At 56.1% G+C, this 25,791-nt stretch overlaps 1 protein-coding gene across 10 annotated transcripts in view; it reads right to left on the reverse strand.

Moving 5' to 3' along the window:
- STIM1 (stromal interaction molecule 1) overlaps positions 1-25,791 on the reverse strand; it is a 73,290-nt gene that overhangs the window by 21,604 nt on the left and 25,895 nt on the right. For all 10 annotated transcript variants that reach the window (XM_064704667.1, XM_064704677.1, XM_064704697.1 and 7 more), the window contains exons 3-7: positions 19,771-19,885; positions 14,875-14,986; positions 13,997-14,112; positions 8,409-8,586; positions 3,171-3,348 (exon numbers count right to left, since the gene is read on the reverse strand). In XM_064704667.1, the coding sequence (XP_064560737.1) occupies positions 3,171-3,348; positions 8,409-8,586; positions 13,997-14,112; positions 14,875-14,986; positions 19,771-19,885 (699 nt within the window). The remainder of the gene's footprint in view (positions 1-3,170; positions 3,349-8,408; positions 8,587-13,996; positions 14,113-14,874; positions 14,987-19,770; positions 19,886-25,791) is intronic.

The raw sequence follows: 25,791 nt of genomic DNA on the forward strand, positions 1-25,791 counted from the left end.
ACTTGTACCTGTGTGGTTTAGGGCTGTTCAGTATAAAACTGCCTAAATCAATCCCAGAGTCCCAAATTCAGTCCCAGCACCTGGCTTTTCCCATTGGGCACCAGCAGCACCAGCCAGGTGCTGCTCCCACCTCAGCAGAACTCTGACCATCACCCACAGGCATCTGGGATTTGGGAATACAGAGGAAACATGGGTAGGAAATCTGGTTGTTATGGGTAGAGGAGTGCTCATAACACTCACAGGAACAAGGTTTTTAGGGAATGGTGGGAAAGGGAAGTGCTGTGGAACAGGCAAGGACCAGTGGCTAAAATGAGTGTCCACAACCCAAACTCTTGTGGTTCTGCAGGGAATCTGTGCAAACAGGAGTTATTTTGTGTGCGTCTCCATTCTCCTGGGAAGACCTTTAAGACCCCATTTGGAACACTAAGAGCAACAATTTATAGGGAAATTTATATAAAAGTTATACTCAGCCCTGGTGAGACCCCACCTGCAGAGCCTGCAGCCCAAGAGCAGGAGGATGTGGAGCTCCAGGAGCCAGCCCAGAGGAGCCAGGGGGCTGCTCCAGGGCTGGAGCCCCTCTGCAGCCAGGCTGGGGGTGCTCACCTGGAGAGGAGAAGCTGCAGGGAGAGCTCAGAGCCCCTGGCAGGGCCTGAAGGGGCTCCAGGAGAGCTGCAGAGGGACCGGGGACAAGGCCTGCAGGGACAGCACCCAGGGAATGGCTTCAAAGTAGGATTTGATGGCATCTTGGGAATGAGAAATTGTTCCCTGGCAGGGTGGGCAGGGCTGGCATGGAATTCCCAGAGCAGCTGGGGCTGCCCCTGCATCCCTGGCAGTGCCCAAGGCCAGGCTGGGCACTGGGGACAGTGGGAGGTGTCCCTGCCATGGCAGGGGTGGGATGGGATGAGATTTAAGGTCTCTCCAGCCCAAACCAGTCTGGGATTCTGTTCCACAACTCCCTCAGTGCTCCCTGTGGCCCCACTGGGGTCTGTGGAGGGTGCCCCAGTGAGGAGGGAGGGAGGGATGGATGAAGATCCTGGGAGCAGGACACTCTCCATGCCATACACCCAACCCCAGCAGGACCATCCCAACCCTGCAGCGTGGCCTGGGTGATCAGAACCCTGGTGCAGAGCAGGTCTGTGTCACCTCTCCCTGCGAGCAGGGGCTGTGCTGTGGGGTCAGGGGGTGACAGGTTAATGTCACAGGTGTCCTGGGCAGTGGGGCAGTGCTGGGGTTACGGTCACACAGTGCTGTGGGACACTGCAGTACTCACCTGCCTCCGGCCTGGGCAGCTCTCAGGTCACATCAGCTCCTGGGCTCCTTGATGGGAACGCAGGGCAAGGGCAGGGTGAGAGCTGGGCTGCTCCAGAGCTGGGCCCAGGGCACCCAGCCCACTGTGCCCAAACACACTGCCCAGGGTCTGTCTGTGCCAGCAGGGACACCCCAGGCCCCAGGAGAGGCTGCATGGCCACAGGAGCATGGATAAGGGCCCTCCTGAGGGGCTCAGGGCTGATGCAGCCCCAGGCAGGAAGGGAATTTGCTGTCTGTCCCCCTGCACTGCCACAGGGCTCCCAGGACACTTGGTCCTGCCTTGCCAGGGGAAGCCCTGGATTCCTGCCTTGGTTTCCTCCCTGCCCTCCATGGTGGCAAAAAATCCTGGACACAGATACACACACACACACACACACACGGCCTTGGAACACCCGAGGAACCTGCCTGGCTCCTGCAGGTCTGGCTCCAGACTCCGTTTAAACTGATCTGTAACTTGCTGCTCCAGGTGAGAGCTGTCCCTCAGGTGAGACAGGAAGCAGCTACTGGGATTGTGGGTTTGGGCCTCCTTGTAGGTTTGGGGAGGTTAAGGTTGGATACTGGGTAAATTTCCTCATGGAAAAGGTTGTCCAGGCCTGGCACAGCTGCCCAGGGCAATGCTGGGGTCACATCCATGGAGGGATTTAACAGGATGTGACAACTGGGGACATGGTCAGTGGTGGCCTTGGCAGTGCTGGGGAAGGGCTGGACTGGATGGTCTCAGGGGGCTGTTCCAACCCTTACACACCCTCTGATCCACGAGAAAACATGGAAAGCATAACTGAACTCATTCTAAATCTGTCCTAAATCCATGAATACAGATACACAGAGACTGCACAGGCTGGGGGGGGTCAGAAATGCCAGAGGCTGCAGCTCCAGGACACGTCCAACCCCTCTGCTCCTGCTGGGATGTCACAAGGTGCCAGCACCTGCCCTGTCCAGCACCACAGCAGTGACTGGGATGAGTAATGGACACCATGGAAAAGAGACTTGGGGCTTTTCCACCACAAAGGAGAGTGGGAAAGCAAAGGCAGAAGAGCAGCAGCATCACTGGATTCAGGGAGTTGGAGAGCAGTGAGGACTGGAGTCCCTCAGAAGCCAAGACTGGCACTGGAAATATCTTTGTTGGTGACAGGGACACTGGGATCCAGGGCAGGGACAGAGATGCAGGGCAGGGACAGGGATCCAGGGACACTGGGATCCAGGGCAGGGACAGGGATCCCAGGCAGGGACAGGGATCCAGGGCAGGGAGAGGGATCCAGGGTGGGGACAGGGATGCAGGACAGCCCCAGCCTGGCAGTGACACGGAGCTGGTGCTGTGGGCACACCCTGCAGGGAAGGGATGGGGCATCCAGAGGCACCTGGGCAGGCTGGAGAGCTGGGACCGTGCCAGCCTCGTGCAGCTCAGCAGGACCAAGGGCAAGGCCTGCAGCTGGCTGGGGGCAATGCCAGCACAAACACAGCCTGGGGAGAATGGACTGGGAGCAGCCCTGGGAGAAGGAGCTGGGGATTGGTGGGAGAAGCTCCACAGGCCTGGGCCATGAGCACTGGGACCTGAAATCCCTGTGCCTGGGCTGATCCCACAGGGTGGGCAGCAGGAAAGGGATGGGGATTGTGCCCTGCTCAGGTGAGAGCAGAGCAGCTGTGGCTGCCCTGCATCCCTGGCAGTGCCCAGGCCAGGTTGGACACTGGGGCTGGAGCAGCCTGGCACAGTGGGAGGTGTCCCTGCCATGGCAGGGCTGGCACTGGGTGCCTGTGAGACCCCTCCCAAGGCAGCGTTCTGTGTTTCTGTGACTCCCCACGGGATGCAGCAGCACTGCCCTCAGTGGCAGGCGTGTGCAGCTGCCTGCCCAGGTGAGGCTCACCTGCTCCAGCTCCTGCTCAGCGTATTTCTGGCGGCTGAGCTCGTTCTCGGTGCCCTCGCGCAGCTCCCGCAGCCGGTGTGCCTCCTGCTTGGCAATGCTGATCTCGTCCTGCAGCTTCTTCTCCAGGTGCACCTTCTCCACCTCCACAGAACGGTGCTCCTCCTGCGCCTTCTGCAGCCTGCAGCACACACAGAGGGACAGGGCTGGGCTGGGACAGCTCCCCGAGCCCTGCAGGGGCTGCCCTCCAAAGCCAGCTCTGCTCTGCCCACCAAAACCAGCCGTGCTCTGCCCTCCAGAGCCAGCCCTGTGCTCTGCTCTGCCTTCCAGAACCAGTCCTGTGCTCTGCCCACCAAAACCAGCCCCGCTCTGTTCTGCTCTCCAGAGCCAGCCCTCTGCTCTGCCCACCAGATCCAGCTCTGCTCTACTCTGTCCACTAGAGCCAGCCCTGCTCTGCTCCCCAAAACCAGCTCTGTGCCCTGCTCTGCCCTCCAGGTCCAGCCCTGCCCTGCTCTGGCCACAGGGATGGCAGGGAGAGTTCACTGTGGCTGGGAAGAAAGGAAATTGTCAACTGCTTGGTCTCAGTTTGATTGTTTATCAAATGCTCAGGATGCATTTTCTTCATTTCCCACAGCACACCCAGATTTCCTTTAATGAGTCTCAAATTAAGCTCAATTTTTGGTATTTTCACCCAAGCAAAGACTTTGATAAAGCAAAGCAGGGGAAGATCTGCCAGAGCCCATCAGACCACCCGGATGGGACGGATCCCTGTTCCTCCCACAAAATCCTGCAAATTCAGACATGGCTTAATCCTGCCTGGACATTCTTATTCCTCCTCGTGACAGACTGAATCAGCAGGAATAGATGGCAGCAATGAAACCCTGGATCCCCATGGATCAGTGGGATCTTCCATGAGGAGCTGGCCTGTGCTGGGGCTCCCAGCAGGGCTGTGAGGCTGGCAGGGCACCAGCTGGGCCAGCGAGCCTCAGAGAGGGTCAGAGTGTCACCTGTCCCCGGGGAGACTGCACCCACCTGGAGCTGCCCCAGGGCATTGAACAGAGACCAAGAGCTGCCCCAAGGGACAGACACCACTGGCCAAGACCATTACCAAGGGGAATTCAACAGAGACATGGAGCTGTCCCAAAGTGAAGATGACAGTGACAAAGAGCTGCTGCCAAACTGAGAACACGTGTCTGACACCAGCTGGGACAGGCCCTGCTGGCACAGGCTGGCACGGCCCTGCAGTCACCAGGACACCCCACATACCCTGCTGGCACAGCCCTGCAGTCACCAGGACACCCCACACAGCCTGCTGGCACAGCCCAGGCTTGCAGTCACCAGGACACCCACACACCTTGCTGGCACAGGCTGGCACAGCCCTGCAGTCACCAGGACACCCACACAGCCTGCTGGCACAGGCTGGCATGGCCCTGCAGTCACCAGGACACCCCACAAACCCTGTTGGCACAGCCCTGCAGTCACCAGGACACCCCACACACCCTGCTGGCACAGGCTGGCACGGCCCAGCAGTCACCAGGACACCCCACATACCCTGCTGGCACAGCCCTGCAGTCACCAGGACACCCACACAGCCTGCTGGCACAGGCTGGCACAGCCCTGCAGTCACCAGGACACCCACACACCCTGCTGGCACAGCCCTGCAGTCACCAGGACACCCCACACACCCTGCTGGCACAGGCTGGCACAGCCCTGCAGTCACCAGGACACCCCACAAACCCTTTTGGCACAGCCCTGCAGTCACCAGGACACCCCACACACCCTGCTGGCACAGCCCTGCAGTCACCAGGACACCCCACACACCCTGCTGGCACAGCCCTGCAGTCACCAGGACACCCCACACAGCCTGCTGGCACAGGCTGGCACGGCCCTGCAGTCACCAGGACACCCCACACAGCCTGCTGGCACAGGCTGGCACAGCCCTGCAGTCACCAGGACACCCCACACACCCTGCTGGCACAGGCTGGCACAGCCCTGCAGTCACCAGGACACCCCACACACCCTGCTGGCGCAGCCCTGGGTCCTGCCATGCCCTACACCCAATGTCCACTCACACAAGTGACACACTGGTGACGTGTCCCCCTCATGCCTGGCCATGGGGATTTGGGGGCACAGTTGAGGGGTCATTATGGTCATTTTTAGCTGAGCAGGGCAGGGGCAGCACACCAGGACAGGCCATGCCCAGGCACCAGGGCCTGGCTGCTGCAGCTGGCTCAGGGCAGCGCCTGAGGCTCCCACTCCTGCAGGCTGGGACAGAACAGACCTGCCCCAGCACCAGGAACAGCAGTGAGAGCACCCCTGCCATGGCAGGGACACTTCCCACTGTGCCAGGCTGCTCCCCAGTGCCCAGCCTGGCCTTGGGCACTGCCAGGGATCCAGGGGCAGCCCCAGCTGCTCAGGGCAAGCAGGGGGCTCACATTCCAGGAGCTTCCATACAACTCACATATCTCCAAAACAGACATGCCCACTCCTTTCAGTAGGATGTGCCAAGACTTGATGATGTTGATGAGTCACTTAATGGCCTGGGAAGTGTCACTGCTGCAGGGTGTTCTCCAGGGTGCTCTGGAGATGAATAAAGGCTGGGCTTTGGTAGGAACTGTTCCCAGCTCCTCAGGAGCATGTCTGAGCTGCTCAGCACATTCCAGCAGCACTGGCACTGGAGAGGCATCCCGTGTGTCCCAGAGGGCTGCTCAGCACTCAGCCTCACCCAGCCAGCACAGCAGGGCCCTTCAAGCTCTGAAAGTGAAGTCTCTGAGCAGAACTGCAGCACAACTTCTCCACAAGTCCAGGAGCACTGGGGCTGTTCAGAGTTTTCACTGCTCCTGGGGCAGCTGAAGATCCCAGCTGGACCCCTCTGGGCGAGGATGAGGAAGGGAAGGGACATTTCCCTCTAGAGGCCTCCCAATGCCCCCAGTTCTCCTCCTTTCCTCCCAAGGATGAGGCAGTGAAGGGACATTTCCCCTCCAGAAGCCTTCCAAGGATGAAGAAGGGAAGGGACATTTTCCTCCAGAGGCCTCCCAAGGCCTCCAGCTCTCCTCCTTTCCTCCCAAGGATGAGGAAGGGAAGGGACATTTCCCTCTAGAGGCCTCCCAATGCCCCAGTTCTCCTCCTTTCCTCTCAGGGATGAGGAAGGGAAGGGACATTTCCCTCTAGAAGCCTCCCAAGGATGAGGAAGGGAAGGGACATTTCCCTCTAGAGGCCTCCCAATGCCCCAGTTCACCTCCTTTCCTCTCAGGGATGAGGAATTGAAGGGACATTTCCTCCAGAGCTCCAAGGAAGGAAGGAAGGACATTTCCCTCTAGAGCTCCATGCCCAGTTCTCCTCCTTCCTCTCAGGATGAGGAATTGAAGGACATTTTCCTCCAGAGGCCTCCCAAGGATGAGGAAGGAAGGAACTTCCTCTAGAGGCCTCCCAATGCCCAGTTCACCTCCTTTCCTCCAGGATGAGAATTGAAGGACATTTTCTCCAGAGCCTCCAAGGATGAGGAAGGAAGGAATTTCCCTCTAGAGGCCTCCCAATGCCCCAGTTCACCTCCTTTCCTCTCAGGGATGAGGAATTGAAGGGACATTTTCTCAGAGCCTCCAAGATGAGGAAGGAAGGAAACTCCCTTAGAGCCCCAATGCCCAGTTCACCTCCTTTCCTCTCAGGGATGAGGAATTGAAGGGACATTTCCCCCTGGAGGCCTCCCAAGCCCCCAGCTCTCCTCCCAGCACCTGATCTCCTGCTCAGTGCCCTCTGTGGAGGACAAGCCCTGCTGAGCTGCTCTGGCTCAAGGCTGTGCCGAGTCCCAGAGGTTTTGTGTTTCTTCCTGAGGGGCTTTAGAGCATTAGTTGAACTTCCCAGGAACATCCATCCACTTGTTTACGTGGCTGTGCCCTCAGCAGCAGGGCCCAAGGTCGTTGCTCACAGGCACATTCCAGTTTGGAGCTCAGAGGTGACACCCAGCCCTGGACAGCGCTGCTGCAGGGATGGACACGGAGAAGGGATTCCTGTCTCCTTCCAGATGCAGGAAAAATCAATCAAACCTTCTTTGGGAGCGCTTCCAGGCTGTAACATAAAACTCCACGAGGCTGTGTGGAACCAGCTGTGGGCTGGAGCCACAGAGGGAACGGGTTTGTGCCAGGGGAACGTGCCCAGTGTGGCTCCATCACCTGGGAGCTCTCTCCTCAGGGACACCACCTCACTGGGGACAGGAGCCCTTCCAGCAACACTCAGGGGCAGGGTGAACCCCTGCAGGAGACCCCTGCACAGCACAGATGCCCAAAAGCTGGCTGGATGCAGGTCTGCAGGGCAGCCTGACACCCTCAGGACCCTGGTGCCTGCACAGGGCACTCCTCACACCCCTTGACTGGCCTGGCATCAAACTCATGTTCACAGAAGGCACTGGAAACGCAGCCATCAGCTCACAGGGCAGCCTAGTTAATGTTTATCCTCCCAAATTCCACTGAAACCTCACAGAAAATAGCTCAAGGCCCACACTATCCTGCTCTGTTATTTGCTAAATCTACCCTTAAAATATTCCATTACCAGAGCACCCCACAGGTTTGTCATCACCAGGGCTGAAGGCTCTTCCCTGTCCCAGAAGATCCCTATGTGCAGAGGCTCTCTTGGAGCCTGTTCTCCCATCAGTAGCTCTGCTGGAACCATTGCAGTGATTCCTGTGAGCAGAGACCCCATTCCTGAGGCTGCAGGCTTTGATCCATATGCCAAGAGCCCAGATATTCCTGTTTAATACTCCAAAATGATGTATTTTTTTCTCTTTCCAAGCAACACCCCTTGACTCAGGTATTGCTTCCCCACACAGCTCCAAGAATTCAAGAGGGGATGTGTAAATCCCTGATTGCTCCCACACACTTTTTCCCCATCAAAAGCCAAGGTGAAACAAGCTTGGATAACAAATTCCACATGAGCTGGATTGCACGGCAGGAATGGGACTGGACAAGCTCTAAGGCCCCTTGGAACCCAAAGCATTCCCTGGTTCTGTGACTAGGAAAGAACAGCCTGGTCCAGGAGTCCCTGCAGGAGGAGGCAGGCCCCATCTGAGCTCCAGAGGCTGCTGGCAGCTTTGCCAGTCCCTCAGGAAGGGGCTGACTCTGGTGTGAGGCACCAGGACAGCTAAAAACAGCTAAAGACAGCTCAAAACCGGCATTTCCTGAAACCTGAAGGAACAGAAGCGTGCAGGAAGAGCTGAGTGCTCCAGCTGGATGGACAATGGGAACCTACCTCTCCTGCAGGTCATGGAGAGACTGCTCAGCCCTGTGGAGACCCTCCAGGTCCTTCATCATCTTCTTCATGTGCTCCTTGGAGTAGCGGTTCTGGATGTAGGCGAACCAGCAGCCGCCCACGCCGATGACGATGGACACCACCAGCATGAAGTCCTTGAGGTGGTTGTGACGAGTCACTGCAAGAGACCAGGGACACTGCTGGGGCCAAAGGAGCACTGGAGAGCTCCAAAGGGCTCCAAAGAGCCAGGGTGGGACAGCAGAACTCAGGGAAGTTGAGCTGTTTCAATGTTTCAGGAGAAAAACAGAAGCTTGACAGTATTTATTCAATTTGGAGACAGCAACAGCAACAAAAAAAGATAAATTCCAAATCTTCCAGCTCCAATTTGCCTGGCAGTAAGTGGTACAGGGGAAACTGCACAGAGCAACTCCCCACCAGAATGGCTGTGATCTCACAGGGCAGCACAGGTAACCAAGGACAAAATTAACACTTGGAAAAACACTGCAAGAGACCAGAGACACTGCTGGGGCCAAAGGACCACTGGGAGACTCCAAAGGGCTCTGCTGCACCAGAGCAGGACAGCAGAACTCAGGGCAGTCCTATAAGGAATTGTGGCACAGGATTCAGTGAGGGGAAAGTTGAGCTGGGTCAATATTTCAGAGGGAAAACAAAAGCTTGACAACACTTATTCAATTTAGAGACAGCAACAACAACAAAAAAGGTGAAATTGCAAATCTTCCGGCTCCAATTAGCCTGGCAATAAGTGATAGAGGGGAAACTGCACAGAGGAACCCCTCCAGAATGGCTGTGATCTCACAGGGCAGCACAGGTAACTAAGAACAAAATAAACACTTGGAAAAACACTGCTGAGATCACAGAGCTGGGGCAGCTCAAGTGTCCAACTGTCAAGCTGCCAAGCTTTCCATCAGAATCACAACTCAGTGTGGAAATTCCCTTATTCAATAGTAAATTCAAAAAAAGGTGTTGATGCATGTGAGAGGATGAAAGTAATTAAGTGGGGGCTCGAGTGCTAAACAAAGCCCAAAAGATGAGTCAAGCAGATTTTTTCCTGTAACTCAACCAAGTGTGTGGTAGAAAAGCCACAAATGAAAGAGCAGCTCAGTCCAGGGAGCTGGGACTTAATGATCAGTATCCACTGGTTTGGAACAAACAACAGGCAATTCACACCAGATCCAGAGAAAAAAATATCTGTACTGAGGGGGCAGGCCTTGGCACAGGGAGGCTGTGGCTGTGGAGGTGTCCCTGCCATGGCAGGGGTGGGTCAGACAGGAGCTGAAGCCCCTCCCAAGCCAAGCTGTTCTCTGGTCACAGCTAAATCACATCTGGCAGAGCTGGGGGGACAGGAGGGGACCTGGGAGGTGGAAACTCAAATTGGGAAGGCAGAGCACAGCACGGACTGACCGGGATGGACACGTGGGCACAGGGCTGCTGCTCCCTGCCCACACTGCAGAGCCTTCCCCTCACAGGGAGAGGGACAGGAGCCCTCCCCAAGGCCCAGGAGACAGGCAGGCAGCACCTGTGATCCATCAGTCCCTGCAAGCACCCCGGGTAACCCCAGCCCTCAGAGCCAAACAAGGTGAGCGCTGGCCCCGCTCCCCTCCGGATGGATCAGCACAACATCCTCTTCCGAGGGAGCCGATCTGGCAACGCCTGCAGCTCCCACCTGGGGAGTGCTGTGTGTTCCACCCTCCCACAGCCCTGCTCTCCTGCCCCCCTGCGCCATTCCCTGCCAGCCCCATGCCAGCCGGTCCCTGTCCTGCCCCTGGTGCCAGCTGGGCTCAGCTCCAGCACAGCAGCACTGCACACATCCTTCCTCTGCACCAGCCCTGGCCAAAGACACGTGTCTCCCTGATTTTTCAAGATTTTCTAAGCCTCCAAATGTTTACATTCTTGTAGTGAACTTTTTTACACACTTTATGTAAATAACTTATTCTTTTACGGAGGAAGAGAAATTGATGGGCTGTTGGTTTGTCCAGTGTCATTGGAGAGGTGGCACTGTCACCCTCCAATAGACTGTCACTTTCAGAAATCTATAAATGCTGCAGTCAGGAAATAAACTTCCCTTTTTTGCCTTCAGAACAGCAGTGTGTGTGCATCGTGTTATTTTGTGTCCTATAGTGACAGACACGGGCATGAGGAAACTGAGGAAAACTCAGCTGGGAAGAAAATGTAGAAGCATGGAATGCCAGGATGGTTTGGGTTGGCAGGGACCCCAAATCCCACCCAGTGCCAGCCCTGCCATGGCAGGGACACCTCCCACTGTCCCCAGTGTCCAGCCTGGCCTTGGGCACTGCCAGGGATGCAGGGGCAGCCCCAGCTGCTCTGGGCACCCTGTGCCAGGGCCTGCCCACCCTGCCAGGGAACAATTCCTCATTGCCCAGATCCCAGCCAGCCCTGCCCTCTGGCACTGGCAGCCATTCCCCCTCGGCCTGGCACCCCAGAGCAGAGGGGCTCTAACCCTGGGAGCATCTCCATTTTCTCACCTTCATTGTAGATGCTTTTTTCTGGCATCTAATCCCAACCAACCCTCCTGCAGCTCCAGACCTTCGCCCCTTGTTCAATCATTTCACTTCTTTCAAACACCAAGCCCAGGCAGAGCTGCAAACCCAGCAGGACATCAAGTCCTGCAGCTGAGCACAACAATCAGTCTGTGATAAAGCTGTGCCTGCTCTCCCTCCTTTCCCAAAAGAAGGCAATGGGGAAGGTGGAGAAGCCTGTTTTCCATGGGGCACGTGGCTGTTCCTGCAGCCTGTGCAGGTGCAGGGTGAGCCCAGGCCTGCCTGCTGCTGGGAGCAGCCACGGCCACACGGGTGCAGGACAGGCTGTGCCAGCCCTGCTGAGGGCAGGGACAAAGCCAGGGGATTTAAATCACAATCCACTGCACAGGAACAATCTGAGGGTGCCCTCAGTCGGTGGCCCAGGGCACAGGAGCTGCAGGGAAAGGGATCAAATTACAGAAAGTTCTGTCCCAAAAGCAGCAAAGCTGCACCTGCAGAGCCTCCAGCCCTGGGACACCAGCAGCAGGAGCAGCTGGAGCCAGGCTGGGAGAGCTGGGGGGGCTCACCTGGAGAGGAGAAGCTGCAGGGAGAGCTCAGAGCCCCTGGCAGGGCCTGAGGGGCTCCAGCAGAGCTGCAGAGGGACTGGGGACAAGGATGCAGGGACAGCAGCCAGGGAATGGCTGCCAGTGCCAGAGGGCAGGGCTGGCTGGGATCTGGGCAATGAGGAATTGTTCCCTGGCAGGGTGGGCAGGCCCTGGCACAGGGTGCCCAGAGCAGCTGGGGCTGCCCCTGCATCCCTGGCAGTGCCCAAGGCCAGGCTGGACACTGGGGACAGTGGGAGGTGTCCCTGCCATGGCAGGGGTGGCACTGGATGGGATTTAGGGTCCCTCCCTACCCAAACCAGTCTGGGATTCCATGTTTCACCTGAAGTTGTGCTATTTTGTGCCAGATCAATTCCTGAACCGCAGGAACAGGAGCCCAAAGGGAGAGACACAGAAGGAATCATCTCATGTTGCTTAGATTATAATTGCACCACGCTCCCTTGCACTTGGATTAATTACAGAGCTGAAGTGGTCAGACCTGTTTGCTGGAGGAGATGGCAGGGTTGGAGCCTGGCAGCAGGAACCAGACCTGGAGAGATGGCAGGAGCCTGCAGATCCACATGGAAACTGGCCATGGAATCTGGCAGGAACCTCTGCCACGAGCCAGACACCCACCCCCGGAGCCCTGGGCTGGGAAAGCTTCCCCCAGCAGCAGGAACAGCACTGTGTCCCCCTGCTGTGATCCCCATGGGCAGCATGTCCGGATTTAGGAGCCTGCAGGAGGCCTGCGGCTCCAACTGAGGCTGCTTTTATCAAAGCTTTTACACCTGTGCTGAACAGAGCTTCAAGGGAGGAGACAAACCCTTGGAACTGTGCCCCTGTGCACCACATCCCCCTGCCAGCAGCTCAGAGACCCCCAGAGCCCAGCTCCCCTCCAGAGCCACCTCCCCTGACCATGGCAAGGAGGGGTAAAGCAGCTTCTGCAGCTTGGAAGGTCACTGAGCACTGCCCAAGCTGCCACTCGCTGCTGGCTCCTGAAAGTGTTGTGCAATCCATTCCTGCAGGAATTGGTTTAGATAAACAACCTCTCCCCTTGAGTGGAGACAAAGCCATTCAGGTGACCAGAAACCAGCCAATTTTGCCTTCTGAAAAGGGATCAATCTCTCCTTCAGCTGCAGATTTGAAGTGTATTTCCACTTCTAACACACCCTGTATATAGAACCATGGAATGGTTTGGGTTGGGAGGCACCTCCAAGCTCATCCCACTCCACCTCCTGCGAGGTGCTGTGAGCAGGGACACCTCCCAGCAGCCCAGGCTGGCCTGGAGAGCTGCCAGCAGGAGCTGAGAGGGTGTGAGCAGCCCCACGCTCCCTGCACACTTTGATCTCTGTGCCCAGGGAGGGCCAGGCTGCAGGGCCAGGGAGCTGCAGGGCAGAACAAACAGCTCCAGCGTGGCAACAGCCATTAATTGCCAGCCAGTACAAGCCATTCACTCTGCCCTTTACACAGCACAACAGCTCTGCAAAAGTTCTGCCCCCAGCACAGGAGTCGCTGGGCTGGAGCCACCCAGGCATCAAAAAGCTTCACATTTACCACAGGCAATAAATAAACACCAAACTGTGCCTGTGCAAAAAGAGGCTTTTCAACAACTGTGAGCAAAAATGGCTGATTGTGCAAGCCAGGCTTGTGATGTGCTCCCTGTGGCTCTGCCAAGCCTCACACTGTGGCTCACACTGCTCAGGCAGTTTCCCAGGTTTGGGTGGGAATGGCTGGAGAGCAGCCCTGGGCAGAAGGACTTGGGGATGCTGGGGTGGGAGAGGCCAGACATGCCCCAGCCATGAGCACTGGGACCCCAAAATCCCCCAGCAGGGCCAGCAGGACAGGGGGGTTCCACCCCTCTGCACACAAAGCCCAGAGAGAGCCATGCCAGAGGAGCACAGAGACAAAAGCACCTTCAATAGGGAGCAGACAGGAGCCAGAGGGAGCACCTGGAGCATGGAGACACACATCAAGGAGCTTGAGATGCTGATAAGGCATCAAAGGAGCCCCGGGCCTCCCAGCACCACCCTAAACTTCCCATCCAGCCTGCTGCCCCTCCCCTCCTCCAGAGGTGGGTAGTTCACAGCCTGAGTCACCAGCAGAGCCTCAGCACAGGACAGTGGAGCCCCAGCAAAGCCCAGGAGATGCTGACAGAGCTCCAGGACATGGCAGCAGCTGCCCTGGGAGCAGGCAGGATAGGATTGCTGCCCTCCAGCACTACAGAGGGGCAGCAGGTTTTACCCTGTGGACACAGGACATCCCAGCAGCACAGTGGGAGATGCCAGCTGAGACTGGGAATGCCAGCCCAGGATGCTCCAGGCTACAGAGCTGCTCCCACAAAGCCAGGACCAACCATTCCTGCTCCAGGGTAACTGTGCTGGGACGACTCCCCTGGCTGAGGCTGTGCTGGGCACTCTGTGTCGCCCAGAAGTGGCTCTGGTGGCCCTGGGGGTGGTTGCCAGGGCTGGCAGGTGGGGTTGGTACTCACACAGAGGAGGCCCAAAGAGCACCGTGTCCAGAGCCTTGAGCTGCAGCTTCTGCCGGTGGCTGCGGTCGGTCATCTTCAGCACCGTGCCCATCATGGTGGCGTTGTTCACTGCCAGCCTGCACAACAGGGGACAAAAACTGCTGTGGGCACAGCCACCAGGGCCAGCAGGCACCAGGGAGACGCAGAGCAGGGCCTGGAGCTCCCTGCTACAAGGGCAAATCCCTCACTGCTGTTGTCTCTAACCAGACACTTTGCAGCAGCATTTCTAGGATTGGGAGAGAGCAGGAAAAACCAGGGCCAGGCCTAATTCATTACCTGACAGCATGAGGAACTGATTTCCCATTGAAACCCATCTTTTGGTGTCCTACCAATCACTATTAAGTGTTTTTTAACCAAATCTCCATTGGCTTTACATCCTGTGTCACAGACCACAAACCACAGCTCTCCCTTGGAAGGGATGTGGACACTCATTGTGCTGCCTCAAAACCATCCTCATTTAATCCCCAGTTCATCCCTCCTTCCCAGTCAGCTGAACAGGCCCTTTTCCAGCAACAGGAACTTTTATCCAAAAAAGCTGCACTGACATTTTTCAAACCTGTTTATGTTCAATCACAGCCAGTGCTACTCTTCCATGGAATCACGGAATGGTTTGGGTAGGGAGGGATTTTAAATCCTGCCCAGTGCCACCCCTGCCATGGCAGGGACACCTCCCACTGTCCCAGGCTGCTCCAACCCCAATGTCCAACCTGGCCTTGGGCACTGCCAGGGATGCAGGGGCAGCCCCAGCTGCTCTGGGCACCCTGTGCCAGGGCCTGCCCACCCTGCCAGGGAGAGCACAACTGACCTGGACCTGGCACTGACCCAGGACTGGCACTGACCTGGGCATGGCGTGGCCGCTGAGCTGCAGCTTGCGGAAGGTCTCCTCGTACTGGGGCAGCTCCACGTAGGAGATGAGCCACTGCACCACCTCGTCCACCGTCCAGTTGTACACTGCAGAGAGCACAACAGCACAGCTCATGGGGGGCATGGGCACCAGGGAGCACAGCCTGGGGCTGGCAGGGACCCCAAATCCCACCCAGTGCCACCCCTGCCATGGCAGGGACACCTCCACTGTCCCCAGTGTCCAGCCTGGCCTTGGGCACTGCCAGGGATGCAGGGGCAGCCCCAGCTGCTCTGGGAATTCCAGCCCAGCCCCTGCCCACCCTGCCAGGGAACAATTCCCCATTGCCAAGATCCCACCCAGCCCTGCCCTCTGGCACTGGGACAATCCAGGCAGTCCTGCAGGACCTCAGCCTCCCCCTCGTGGGGCCATTTTGGCCCAGACTCAGGAGCTCCTGAGGTTCTGCTGCCCCTGAGCCCCCACAGATCCCTCGTGGCATGGGAGGAGCTGCCTGGAGCTTTCTCTGTCACAACACACCTTTCCCAGGGCTGCTTTGCCCCTGTGCTCCCAGTTCCCAAAATTAACACATGCAATGAGTCCATCAGATAGAGGAGCAGAGGAGGCCCCACCTTGTGCCATGGCACCAGCAGGGCTCGGGCTGGGCACCCTGGCAGGGCAACACCCAAAGCACTGGTAGGTGACCCAAAGCTGGCATCACTGGGGTTTCCATCAGCCAAGGGATCATGCTGCCTCCACACTCCAACAGGGAAAGCTCATCCTCAGCACGTGCCCAAAGGCCCTGAATTCTGGGGTCAGCTCCCAAAGCCTCACTCCCTGCTCCAGGCCCTGGCACAGGGTGCCCAGAGCAGCTGGGGCTGCCCCTGCATCCCTGGCAGTGCCCAAGGCCAGGCTGGGCACTGGGGACAGTGGGAGGTGTCCCTGCCATGGCAGGGGTGGCACTGGGTGGCTGTGAGGTCCCTCCCAACCCAAACTGGGACCTCTGTGATTCTGGGATTCCCTGAGCTTTGACTAAGAAAAGCTCACGGAGCTGTGCTGGAAAAAAACCCATCGGAAGCAGCTTGAGAAAGGATCTGTGGGAAGAGGTGGAGCAGGTGCTGCAGCCCAAGTGAACCAGGTGAACTCTGCTCCCCAACCTCCTCCCCGAGCATCTGTGCATTATTTATGGAGCCATAAGTGAGGAAACCTTAGGAAATCAAGCTCCTGCCTTTGCTGCTTTGTTGTGCTGCACTTACAGCAACGCTCTGAAGGCAAACCAAATCCCAGAATCCCAGACTGGTTTGGGTTGGGAGGGACCTCAGAGCCCACCCAGTGCCACCCCTGCTATGGCAGGGACCCTCCCACTGTCCCAGTGCCATGTCCAACCTGGCCTGGGACACAGCAGATGTGTTTATTGGACAGAAGGGACTTTATTGCACTTGAATTTATCATCCCCTGGCCCTGGCAGGGCAGCCTGGCTCTGCTACAATGCAACCCTGACTGGGCACACCAGCACAGAAACATCTGCTCAAGCTCCAGGTAGCCCAGTGCCTCCCATGGGGAGCTGAGGGGTGAGGGAGAGGAGGGATGGGTGATCTGGGAGAGATGAGGAAACTGGAGCTCAGAGAAATGAGATGAGAGATCTGGCAGAGATGAGGGAGATGGAGCTGTGAGAGCTGGGAGAGATGAGGGAGCTGGGGGACATGGGGGTGCTGAGAGAGAGGAGGAAGATGGAGCTCATAAATGAGATGAGAGATCTGGCAGAGATGAGGGAGATGGAGCTGTGACAGATGGGGCAGCTGAGAGAGATGAGCAAGCTCAGAGAGCTGATTGAACTGATGAAGTGGAGACAGATGAAGATGAGGAAGCTCATAGACCTGAGGGAGCTGAGGAAGATGGAGCTCAGAGAATGACAGAGATGAGAGAGATGGGGGATCTGGGAGAGATAAGTGAGCTCAGAAATGGAGCTCAGAGCTAACTGAGTGGATGAAGCTGAGGGAGATGATGAAGCTGATGAAGCTGAGGGAGCAGAGGCAGAGCCCAGCACCAAACAAGGATAGCAAGGCTCCAAAGGAAGGTGCCATCCCCACGGATGCTGGCATGGTGACCCAGGTGGAGGGTGGCACAGACGAGGCCACCAACCCTCCCTACAGTGCTGGTCACTGTCCCACACATGGGGTGACACCTGTGGCTGTGGGCACCAGCAGGATGGCAATGATGGGAGGATGGGAGAAGCCACAGGCCTGCATGGTGACATCACCAGCACTTGCCACAGGACATGGGCCACATCCCCAGCCAGCAGCACTGCTGCCCTGGGCTCCTCTCACTTCCATGAGGCCACATCCCAGCCCATCATCTCACTTCCAGAGCCACCCCCAGGCCGGGCTCCTCTCACTTCCATGAGCACTCCCCTCAGAGCCAGCCCCTCTCACTTCCTGCACACTGTTTCTTTGGGAAAGAATCCCTGAGAAGCACAGGCACAGATGGGCAGGATCCTGTCCTGCCTCCTCACCCAGGGTCTGATCTGGCATCACTTCCACAGCTGTGGCAGAGCCAGGCTCACGCAGGTGCCATCCCTCAGACCCAGCACCTCGTAAGGGCATCACAGCCTTTATCTTCTGTCATAACTCAGGGGCAGAAATATCTTTTTACTTTCCACATGTGCCCAGGAACAGCAGCAATGGAAGGAAGGAAAAGCAACGCCCTGAAAAGAAATGACACAGGCCCAGCCACCCCATCCCTGTGGGATGTCAGTGCCCTTCACAGCTGCTTTTCACACCCCCAGGAGGGAGCAGACCTTTCCTACAAGCCTGATTCATGACTTCAGCTCTAACTCCAAAATCAGGCTTCACCTTTCCCTGGCAGTGCCAAGGCCAGGCTGGACACTGGGGCTGGGAGCAGCCTGGCACAGTGGAAGGCTCCCTGCCTGGCAGGGGTGGCACTGGCTGGGATTTGAGGTCCCTCCCATCCCAAACTCTCTGTGATTCCATGACATCAGGGCACCCTTCAGAAACCAGTCACTCATTCTATCGGCCAGATCTAAAGATGATGAAAGGGAAAACAAGAGCAGGAGCTGAGTGCAGCACTGGACACCCACAGTGCCATGGCAGCCCTGCCAGGCCCTGGGTGTGCCAGGGGCAGGGACAGAGCCAGGGCAGCTCAGCAATTAGGGGCCTGCTGAGTATCAAGGGATGTTCTCCTCCGTCCCTTAATGATTTCTACCCTTTCCCAGCTGACAGCAAAACACACTGCAGGCAAAGCCATGTGTAAACAGCCTGCAATGGGATAAAAATTTCTTACAGGAGACACTCTTGGCACACAGGAGGCACAGGGACTCAGTCATGGAATCACAGCACCCCTGTGGCTGGAAAACCCGTCTGAGCCCAGAGTCCAACCACCCTCAGCACTGCCAAGGCCACCCCTGACCATGGTCCCAAGTGCCACATCCATAGGGCTGTGACATCCCCCCAGGATGTGTTTCCCTCCCTGTCCTGGGCAACTGTGCCACTCCTAGAGTGATGTGGACAAGAATTGTCAACACATCCCTGTCCAGCTCCGTGGGAGAGAGTCTGGTCTGGGATACACAGCTCTGGAATTGTCACACGAATATCACAGAAACAGGGAAAGGTTTGGGTTGGGAGGGACCCCAAATCCCACCCAGTGCCACCCCTGCCATGGCAGGGACACCTCCCACTGTCCCCAGTGTCCAGCCTGGCCTTGGGCACTGCCAGGGATGCAGGGGCAGCCCCAGCTGCTCTGGGCACCCTGTGCCAGGGCCTGCCCACCCTGCCAGGGAACAATTCCTCATTGCCCAGATCCCACCCAGCCCTGCCCTCTGGCACTGGCAGCCATTCCCTGGGTGCTGTCCCTGCAGGCCTTGTCCCCAGTCCCTCTGCAGCTCTGCTGGAGCCCCTCAGGCCCTGCCAGGGGCTCTGAGCTCTCCCTGCAGCTTCTCCTCTCCACTGTGTTTCCAATCCCTGCTGCAGATGCTGCACCTCACTCAGTGCTCCTGGGAATGGGAGGGGCTGCTGCACTCCCTGCAGCTGCACCCGCAGCTCTGAAACACAGAGCACATCCCACCACAGGAATTTAAGGAAGAAAAGTCAAATACCAACAGGACACAAATGAGAAATTGAAATTTCTGTGGCTGGTGAACTGATTAGAAGATTAATATCCAGTATTTCAGGGAATGGATGTATACAGAACTCCTCTTTTAGAGATGAGGAGCACTGAAAAAAAAACTGGATTAATGATTTCTGTGGAATTCTGTGTGAAAGCACTGGGGAAGCACTTGCCAATCTTAAAAGTTTGTTCCAAGATTCCCAGGTTTCAGGAAGTTTCTCAGCAGAGGCTGAACTCCCACCACCTCCCTGGATGCTGGGATAAATAACAGTATTTTGGAACAGCTAAAAGTTATTTCCACATGGACTGTACTTATGACACTTCCTGGATTTTATTGTCCCTTCTTTTCAATGTGAGGAGCTTTTCAGGTTAAAAACATTTCTTTTAAGGAAAACACAACCTGCAGAAAAGCTCCCAAGCAGCTCTACTGAATATTTAGGATAAATCACTCCATTACAATTCCATCTGGAACTGGGTGTGTGAAGAACCTGAATTTGGCTGTATTTTACACACATTTCCAGGGCAGAGGAACAAAACAAGAACTGATCCTTTGGTGGCCACCCTCAGGTGCAGCAGGAACAGTTTGGAAGGACCAACCCTGAGGAAATCCTGGGAATCCACACCTCCAAAAGGGAGCTGGAATAGCACAAGGCCTGGTACAAGGGAGGAAAAGCAGCACAATCCTCCTGAGATGCACATCCTGCCCAGGGCATCTGCAATCCAAACTGTCTGGCACTCTTGGAAAAGGATTTCTTGGCTTTTTGCCCTTTTTTACCTTCTGATGTTTTCCAGGCCTTCCAGAGGTCCTCCACACTGATGAGCTTGTCCTCTCCATGGAAAGTGCTGTGCTTGACTGCTGGGTCATGGTAATTCAAGTCTTCCCTCAAGAACTAGGAGAGGAATTAACAGCAGGTTTAAGCTTTGGTTCATCTTTCAAGGAGATGAGGAGCATAAAAAAAAGTTTAAAATAGTAATAATTTTGATGGGAAAGTCATAATAAATCTGAATTCTAAAAAGCCCATAAATATAATGGATATATTAGATATATACATCTATCTTTTATACAGATATAAGTATATTCCCTGTGGTACCCCTGAAAATCTCTGTTCCTGGGAAGATGAGCCAGGAAGTACTCAATAAGTAAATACATTCAATTCCTTTTAATACAGAGAAGGGATAATTAATTAGAACCTTCAGTCTTGGGATTCCAGACTTTTCTCTGAATTATAGTAACACCAAAAATTCACCTAAGTGGCACAATGAAAGCAGCTTTATGTCACTGGAGTAAGAACCCAAGAATTATTACTGGATTTGACCAAATCCAAGCTGGAACAAATGCTACGGGCAGGAGGGGAGGCATCTCCACTGAAAAATATAAATAAATCTATTTATCCCAGCTCAGTGGGGGCCCAGAGCAGCTGGGGCTGCATCCCTGGCAGTGCCCAAGGCCAGGCTGGACACTGGGGACAGTGGGAGGTGTCCCTGCCATGGCAGGGGTGGCACTGGGTGGGATTTGGGGTCCTTCCCAACCCAAACCAGGCTGTGACATCCACCAGCAGACTGAGAACCACTCACACTCCAGTGCCCAACAGGTGGAACCAAGTGCAAGGATAATTCCACATTCCCACTCCCCAGGACATGTTCCCCACACAGACAGCTTCATCCCTGGGCTCTTCCATGTGCTACAGGATGATACCCACTCCCAAAAAACACCTTAGAGCTGGAGATGTGTGTCAGACATGGCAGCTTTGGATCCCAGGCTCCCGGCAAAGCCAGGGAGGCAGCTCCAGCCTGGGGCTCTGCCCTGCTGCCCAAAGGCTGCCAGGGCAATTCCTGCCCCCCAGAACACAGGAAAATGGAAAATGTGGGGAAATGTGGGGAATGGGAGAATGTGGGGAAATGTGGAGAATGGGACAATTTGGGGAAATGTGGGGAAAGGGGAAACTGGATAACTGGGGAAATATGGAAACTGGAGAATGTGGGGAAATGTGGAAAACTGGACAATTTGGAGAAATGTGGAAAATGGGAGAATATGGGGAAATGTGGAAACTGGAGAATGTGGGAAATGGGGAAACTGGAGAATTGGGGAAATATGGAAAATGGGAGAATGTGGGGAAATGTGGAAAACGGGAGAATGTGGGGAAATGTGGAAAATGGGAGAATATGGGGAAATGTGGAAACTGGAGAATTGGGGAAATGGGGAGAATAGGAGAATGTGGGGAAAGGCGAAAAGTGGGAGAATGTGGAGAAATGTGGAAACTGGAGAATTGGGGAGAATGGGAGAATGTGGGGAAATGGGGAAACTGGAGAATGTGGAGAAATGTGGAAACTGGAGAATTGGGGAAGTGGGGAGAATGGGAGAATGTGGGGAAATGGGGAAACTGGAGAATGTGGGGAAATGTGGAAAATGGGAGAATATGGGGAAATGTGGAAACTGGAGAATTGGGGAAGTGGGGAGAATGGGAAAATGTGGGGAAATGGGAGAAGTGGGAGAATGTGGGGAAATGTGGAAACTGGGACAATTTGGGGAAATGTGGAAAATGAGAGAATTTGGGCAAATGTCTGTCTCAGCAGGGGCTGAGCCTCGGGGCTCCAGCTGTGCCAAGCCCTGTCCCCGTGGGTGCCGCCGTGACCGAGTGGGAACACGGCAATGTCACCAATGTCACCGATGTCACCAATGTCACCGGCCCTGCTCCAGCCCCAGCTCCCACCACAGCACAGTCAGCTGCTGCTCTGTATATTTAGCTCGGGTGCACAGAAAGGAAAGGTGATCCCTCAGCTTCCCTTGGGCTCACGGGGGCCAGAACAAACCCAAGGACTCGGCACAGGGGACGGAGCTGGGCTGGGGGATGTCCTGATAAATGAGCAGGGAGAGGATGCAGAGTGGGGCTGGGGGAGCTGGCTGAGCCCACCAAAGCCGAGACAGACCTTAAAGCGTGTTTTCCACCAGTAGCTTCTGGGGAAAAGACAAAATCATGGAGTCCCAGACTAGTTTGGGTTGGGAAGGACCTTAAAGTCCACCCAGTCCCACCCCTGGCATGGACAGGAGCACCTTCTACTATCCCAGATACTCCAAACCCCAGGCACACCAAGCACTGTGCAGAGCACTGACCTCCTTGCAAACCACTGACAAGCAGCACTTCCAAGTGTTAAAGATCCCACTGCTCCCGGGCCTGGAGACACACAAAGCTCTGAGCCCCAGACAGAGGGTGGGCCAGACCATTGCCAAGGCCCCACAGACCCATCCAGAGCGCCCCAGCCTCAGCCAGGCTGTGAATCCACAAGGAAACTCAGTCAAACCTGAGTCTCCCCACCAAGTGCAGGGAAAGGCAAACCCTGGCCAAACCAGCCAAAAGCAACAGGACCAGAACCACTGGTACAAACCCCAGGAGGAGCTGGGATCACAGTGGGAAGACTCAGCCTGGGAATGCTGATCTTGGTGCTCTGGGGCCTCCAACAGCAGGAGGACCTGGAGCTGCTGGAGAGAGCCCAGAGGAGCCAGGGAGCTGCTCCAGGGCTGGAGCCCCTCTGCAGCCAGGCTGGGAGAGCTGGGGGTGCTCACCTGGACAGGAGAAGCTGCAGGGAGAGCTCAGAGCCCCTGGCAGGGCCTGAAGGGGCTGCAGGAGAGCTGCAGAGGGACTGGGGACAAACTTGCTGGCTGAAGGCACACTCAGAAATGAGCAGATCCACTAAATGGGATTTTCTGGAGGAGTTTTTTTCCATAGAATCACAGAATATCCTGAGTTGGGAGGGACCCAAAATGATAATCGAGTCCAACCCTGGGTCTGTACAGCCCCAACAACCCCACCTTGTGCCTGAGAGCCTTGTCCAACCTCTCCTTGAACTCTGTTCTGTGGTTTTTTTATCTGCAGAAACTGCAGCTACTGGAGTGATTTCTCAAGGCTTCCCATCCCTCCCACACCCCTGGATGTGTGCCACCCTCCTTCCCTAGCACCAGCTCCTGCTGAGCCCAGCCAAGGGCCAGACCCAGCCACGTGCTGGCAGCTCCCTGTGCTCCCCAACCCCAGCAGCTGCCCCAGAGGGACAGAAAGCTCCTGCCTCCAAGGCCTTCCCCAGCCAGCGAGCCCAGGCAGCGGGACCCGGCTCTGGGAGGAGCCAGGGAAAGGCTGGGCAGCAACACAAACCTTGTTTCCTGAGGAAACCAGGCTGGCAGCATCCCAGAGCCCTGGCACCGGGCAGCCACAGCCCAAAGAGCCAGAGCTGCCTTTGCTGTGAGCGTGCAGACAGGAATAGATCCCTAATTAGAAGATTTCCCCATGAGGCACAGTTCTTTCACTTTAATTGAGGCCATTGATGTCATCTGAAACTTCATTGAAACTGCAAGGATGATGTATGGACAGTGTGAAGCTGTGGGACACAACCCCACCCATCATTTATTTTAAAGATACCTGTGCTGTCTGTGTGTCCCCTTCTGCCCAGGCAGGGGTTTCAGTCCCAACAAAACACTCCCACCACTGACTCCCAAAGGGCAGGGGCCAAAATAATAAATGAAAAAATCAAGTTCTCAGCCAGTCAGGAAAATGCCCATCCCTGGAAGTGTTCCAATCCAGGCTAGACCAGGCTTAGAGCAACCTGGGATAATGGAAGGTGTCTCTGCCCATGGCAGGTGGTGGAACTGGATGAGGTTTGAAGTCCCTCCCAACCAGACCATCCTGGAAGCCCATGAACCCCGTAAAAGGTTTAAATTTGAGCCTCCTGCATTCTTCCCAATAATCCCCCAGCAGCTGTCCCCCCACAGCCCAGAGTTAAACCTGACTGCAGGGTCCATGTGGGGGACAGTGATAACCTTGACAGGGAGAACACAGCAGAGCCAGCTCAGAGAGGCAAATTCCTGCAATACCTCACTGAGAGGCTCCAGAGCTCATTGACAGGTGAGCCTAATGCAACTTCAATAAAAGCTTAGCAGAGGTAAAGCAGCAGCTGCATGGATGAAATCCAGGGACAGGGAACCACTGAGGTTGGAAAGACTTCGAAAATCATGGAACCCAACTGTAAATGCAACAACCTGAGTGCTCTGGCTGGGGGCAATGCCAGCACAAACACAGCCTGGGGAGAATGGACTGGGAGCAGCCCTGGGAGAAGGAGCTGGGGATTGGTGGGAGAAGCTCCACAGGCCCGGGCCATGAGCACTGGGACCTGAAATCCCTGTGCCTGGGCTGATCCCACAGGGTGGGCAGCAGGAAAGGGATTGGGATTAAATCCCTGTGCCTGGGCTGATCCCACAGGGTGGGCAGCAGGAAAGGGATTGGGATTAAATCCCTGTGCCCTGGGCTGATCCCACAGGGTGGGCAGCAGGAAAGGGATTGGGATTAAATCCCTGTGCCCTGGGCTGATCCCACAGGGTGGGCAGCAGGAAAGGGACTGGGATTGTGCCCCTGTGCCCCACTCAGGCTGGACAGCCCTTTCCAGGAGGAATTTTCCCAATGTCCAAGCTGAACTTCGCCTGGTTCAATTAAGGCCGCTCCCTCTGCTCCTGTCCCTGTTCCCTGGCTGTGCCCTCCTGGCAGGGCCTTGTGCAGAGCCACGAGGGCCCCTGAGCCTCCTTTGCTCCAGCCCCAGCCCCCTCTCAGCCTCTCCTGGTGCTCCAGACCCTTCTCCAGGCCTGTTCCCTGCTAGGAGCAGAGCAGAGGTGTGGGAGCAGGAGCAGCCCTGCAGGGCTCAGCCCTGCTCAGGTGCAGCTCAGAGGGGTTTGGAGAGTCCCTGTAGGAGCACCAAGGTAGTGATTCTGGAGCCTCCTGGAAAATCCCACTGAATCCTCCCACCCTGGCAGTGTCCCTGTGCCAAGGCTCTGAGCACACATTCCCAGCAGGGTTTGTACCAGGAGCTCCCAATGACTCCAGTGAGAGCAGGAGCAAGATTTGCTCAGAGACATAAAACTGCCAGCTCAGCCCAGCCCTAAGGACACGAGAATTATTCCTAATTTAATGCCAGGGAACAGCACAGTTGGGCTGAGCTGGGCTGCCCAAGGCTGCCCCGGTCCCTGGGAGAGGCTGAGCCACCCAGTGCAGGGAGCTGCCTCCAGGGAAACACCTCAAGAGGCGGAGGACATGCAATTGGAAGCCTTTCAATTGTTTTCATTACTCAGTTAAGTGGGATTGAGGCAGAGGGAACAGCCCTGCCAGCTGGGAACAGCCACCCAAAACCAGCAGCTGCTGGCACCAGGGGCCTGTGCCATGTCCCTGGGGACTGCCACTGCTCCAGAGGGACACTGGGATGGCTGGGCTTGCAAGAGCAGCTGGGGCTGCCCCTGCATCCCTGGACACTGGGGCTGGAGCAGCCTGGGGCAGTGGGAGGTGTCCCTGCCGTGGCAGGGGTGGCACTGGGAGGATTTAAGGTCTCTTCCAGCCCAAAGCAGTCTGGGGTTCTGTCACCTGGGACTGCAGAGCTACCCCTGAGTGGCAGCACATCCCTGCACCCACGTGCTTCTTTCTGCTTCCAACACTCTGCCTTTCCTGTTTAGCTGCCAGTCGTCCCTACAAGACAGAATTCCTCACCTCCAACGAGCACCCACCACAACTGAGGCAACACTGCAAACAAAGAGCTTTCCCTTTTCCTGCAGACTCTTATTTCCATCGCTGCTTGTGTAAACAAAGAAAAACAACTTTCTTTCTCTTCAATCTTTTATCAGCTAAAATCTCTAAGGCTAACACAACAAAAAGCTGCTCCTTTTTTAGCAGTGAGCACACACAGACTGAAACTGCTTTAGTTGGCTGCTACAAGAATGCAGTAAACATAAAATCATGGAATGGTTTGGGTTGGGAGGGACATTAAAGCT

The sequence above is a fragment of the Zonotrichia leucophrys genome, chromosome 1 (assembly GCF_028769735.1).
Source record: "Zonotrichia leucophrys gambelii isolate GWCS_2022_RI chromosome 1, RI_Zleu_2.0, whole genome shotgun sequence".
Taxonomy (NCBI): Eukaryota; Metazoa; Chordata; class Aves; order Passeriformes; family Passerellidae; genus Zonotrichia; species Zonotrichia leucophrys.